Here is a 4156-nt window from a genome sequence, read left to right as displayed (position 1 = left end):
TTTTTCTTCCGTTATCCATAACAGGCCACAAAAATTTAAGCCAGAAAATGGCAAAATTCTTAACATTCTTAACACCTTTTTTAATGACTTCAATACAAGTCAAAATGCTATATATATGTACATGTGTATATATGGACTTCTATATATACACACACAAGTTTTCAGAAAAATCTGAATTCTATATTTATTTAAAAAATTTGGATTTGTCATTATAGAACAGATCAGATGTGTCACCATTTGGGAAGAGGATTTGTTTGGAAAGGGACTGGAGAATTTTTTTCCCAAATCTTCAGGAACCTTTGTGATACATATTTTAACTGGATTCTTTGCAAATACTAGTATATTAAAAGGTAGAAGCGGTAGTTCTACCACTGACATCAATAAAACGGAATAGCTGGTATGGTTGAAAAAGTTTTAAAAAAGGGATGAGCGTTGAGAGTTTGCTTGGGATGACTTTCTACTGAACATTTTAAATGTGTCAATTGGCAGTGAAAATGAAAACAATACAATGAGACTTTTAAAAAAAAAAACCAAGTAAACACAGCTGAGAATAAACACTTTCAAAACATTTTTAAAAAGTTAATTTAAATTTCTTACTGGCTTCATGAGATTGGTACTGTACAAAAGCAGAGAATTTATAATGTCTTATAGTAGGCACTAAGTTAAAAATGGTCACCTAAGGCATTTCTACAAATAGACAGTAACAAGCCAGCTTTGTACATCCTATTGGAAAGCTTGATGAAATCGTGGTAGGGTGGTGGTTGTGCTTAGACTGCTCGTGAAAGCTGCTGACAACGAGTGCAGAGACCCAAGACCTATACTATTGCTAGGATCTTGTGGATCCTGGGTTTGTGGTGGAAGTTGAGTCATAGAAGAATGTGCCTCCTCTTGCGTATAACTCATTCCGAGGTTTCCCACTGAAACAGAAGGATTATAGGGAGGGCCATTTACAGGTATGAAGTTGAACAGCTGAGAAAAGTCCAATGATGGGGTGTTTAGAGGTTCGCTAATAGGAACAGAGCCCTTGGAAAGGGAAACCTCCCCAGACCCATCATCTAGTGGCCCTACTTGTGGATCCAGCCCTAGTTTTGATGAAGATGCTTGAGAATCCTGGGATGAAGAAGGCATACCACTTTGCAACTCCATTAAGTAACTTTCGATTTCCCCTTTCAATGGCTGTTCTTTTTCAGGCATAGAAATTGCGTATGAGGTAGTACCGAGCGGATATTTCAACGATAGCTGGTGAGAAGGGTGGACAGACTCCATATCTATTGGACAAGGCATTCCCAATGGTAACGATGTGGCAACCATTTGGTGTGCAGATGCAGAACTCTGCATGGACTGAATCTGAGTGTTGTAGAGATTTAATTGCAAAGTGTTTGTAAATGGCTTTGATGTCAGTTCACTGGAAGGTAAAGACATCACTGGAAGCAGCTCATCCTTAATAGGCACAGAAACATTGCAGGTAAAGGGATCTAGAAGGTCCATTGGCTCTGTTTTGACCTTCAAAAGTTCTTGGTTGTGACTTTTCTTCATGTGGCGCGTGAGGTGATCCTTCCGCCCAAATCTCTGTGCACAGTACTGACAGAGGAAGTCCTTTCTTCCAGTGTGCACTACCATGTGTCTACGGACATCCTTTCGGGTGTAGAACCGACGATCACAGTGTTCACACTGGTGTTTTTTCTCCTTCACTCCACCCGATGACTTGCCTGCGTGAGTTTTTAGGTGCTCCAGCAGCACTCCTGTGCTTTCAAAAGTCTGCAAACATACCTTACAGGTGAGGTCACCGCTTGTTGCAGCATGCAAAGCCAGGTGACGTTTGAACCCAAGCTTGGTATTGTAGTTCTTTCCACATTCTTCACACTTAAAGGCCTCTTTGTTGGGATTGTGTGTATGTAGGTGATTCTTTAGGTGATCTTTTCGGTGAAACATTTTCTCACAATAATTACACTTGTGGGTTTTCTCAGGAGAATGAGTAGCCATATGCCTTTAAACACAGATATATTCTGTAAGTAATTATTTTGATCAAAAAACACATGTGCTCATTTTTTAATGGCAGCTAAATACTACACTAAGGGCTGCTTTGCAACAGAACCTTTTAACTGAAAGCATGACACTACAAAGACAGTTCGACAAATTTAAATATAGCAAAACGCGAGCCATTTCTCTTAAATTGACACTTTAGTTTTGGTGGGTTTTAGCTACTGTAACAGGGGTATATGGGCAAGTATGAAAGTACTCGTGTTAAAGTCCATAGCCAAAAAATTTTCAGTCCATACTCTTTTTTTCTCGTGACAATTCCTTATACAAATGAAAATTCTACGCTCATTAAAAAAAAAAAACAACAAACAGAAAACAAAAGCTCGCTCATTAAAAAAAAAAAACAACAAACAGAAAACAAAAGCAGAAAACAAATTAAGAAACAAAATCAAAGACATTAGCTTGCAAACTTAGGTAATTTAGAATTCTAGAAACAATCCAATGGCTACTTTAATTAACACATCCTCTCTGCAATCAGCTGAAGGCGTACACAAATATATACTTTTACACGGCTTAACACGGCCAACATAAAATAGATAATATAATCTGAAAGATAAATAGAGTTTAATACCTTAGTAATTTGTACTTAGAAACAAAGGCCTTGGTGCAGTCTTGTTGTGTGCACTTGTAGGGCCTCTCTCCTGTGTGAGAGTATGAGTGAACCTTTAATTTCTCAACACTGTTAAAGGCCTTGTCACACAGTTGGCAAGGAAAGTTTTTTCTTGGTTTGGTTTCACCACGCTTACGTTTCCCTGAAGGGACTTTCTGGGTATCTCTTACTTCTGACAAATCACCAGGAATGACAGTGGCCATCGCAGCCTAAACCAGGCCTTCTTGTTGGACACTTGGGAATTGCCCAACTCCACTAAATGATTTAGCTTTAGATGGCTTCTCAAGTTTCATGTGGTCGTAAAAGAAAGCAAAAGGGGACTGGAAAAAAAAAATAAGAAACAACTAGTTTGTAACTAAACTTAGATTTTGAAGTTTACTTGCTATGTGATGCTCTGAATAAAACTTAAAAATAAAATTAGGTTCAGCTGGTCTAATGTAATACCTGTAGGTTTCTTTACACTATTTGCTGCAACTCTTAAAATGCATTGCTCAGGATGAACAGATCCACATATGCCCTGAAATCACACCTCACAGCTTTCCCACCAAGCACTGATGGAGAACAGCAAAGTTTGTCAGATTACAGGAGGCATCAGGCAAAGAGCCTACCTACCCAGACGGCTTTTGGCAGCTTCGGATTTCAAAGGAATTAAAGCCGTGCCTGTGGTCTTTGCACAGACACACGCACACATGCACGCACACAGGCACACACACAGTTATCAAAGCGACGATCTGTAAGCCTCGAAATGTTTGAAAACCTGCATGAAAAGCAGCAATACCCATGCTGACAGTCTGGGGGGGCAAAGCTCACGTTCTGGGGCGTACCTCCTCGTTTTGATGACTGCACATCTATACATCTACTCTAGTAAAAAGTACGCATTGCAAATGATTGCTAACGCCAGGTGAAATTCTCCTGTAAACTTACCCTCTGCTAACAGAGACTTGATGTATTAACAACAGAAATCCCATGAATTAGGGATAGATTAGATAGATTAGGGTTTTATCAGCCCAGCGCTGGAGACCCCCACCCTCCTCACGCTATCCTGCAAGATGTAGGGGCTGTTAAGTGTTGAGATTTAGGCTAGCTCAGGATGGAGGCTTTTAGTCCTGCCGGGGCATCGCAAACCATGAACTAAACCAGAGGCTTTCAGCTAAAGGAGATGCATAACACTCATGCCTGTCTTGTGGGCGAACGGCTTTAAATTCATCATCTGGTAGTGTATAGTAGCAACTGGGCACCTGCCATTACAGGGCACTCAACAGCCCTCCTTTGTAAGGGGTAGCTGACAGCTTTTTTTCATCATTGGAGCACAATTGCTACTCTAGATACCAAAATCCAGTGCTACTCGTTGCAGGAAGGGTCGAGTGCGAGGTCTGCGACAGCAGGGGCGAGGAGGAGGACAGCGGGAAGACGGCACTCAACGCAAGCGTTGGGCAGGGCTGGAAAGCCCCAAAATTTGGCCCTTGTCCCTCAAAAGCAGCAACCCCCCCCCCCGCCCCGGCCCGG

General features: G+C 41.1%; 1 protein-coding gene across 1 annotated transcript in view; it reads right to left on the bottom strand.

Annotated features, from left to right (window-relative positions):
• Positions 1 to 522: 522 nt before the first annotated feature.
• The window catches only part of PLAG1 (PLAG1 zinc finger), a 21163-nt gene continuing 17529 nt past the window's right edge, over positions 523 to 4156 (bottom strand). The window contains exons 4-5 of the mRNA XM_009289324.2: positions 2612 to 2970; positions 523 to 1987 (exon numbers count right to left, since the gene is read on the bottom strand). Coding sequence (XP_009287599.1) covers positions 724 to 1987; positions 2612 to 2853 — 1506 coding nt within the window. The 5' untranslated portion in view covers positions 2854 to 2970 and the 3' untranslated portion in view covers positions 523 to 723. The remainder of the gene's footprint in view (positions 1988 to 2611; positions 2971 to 4156) is intronic.

The sequence above is a fragment of the Aptenodytes forsteri genome, unplaced genomic scaffold (genome assembly GCF_000699145.1).
Source record: "Aptenodytes forsteri isolate BGI_AS27 unplaced genomic scaffold, ASM69914v1 Scaffold139, whole genome shotgun sequence".
NCBI classification, from domain to species: domain Eukaryota; kingdom Metazoa; phylum Chordata; class Aves; order Sphenisciformes; family Spheniscidae; genus Aptenodytes; species Aptenodytes forsteri.
This window is presented reverse-complemented; position numbering and strand designations above follow the sequence as displayed.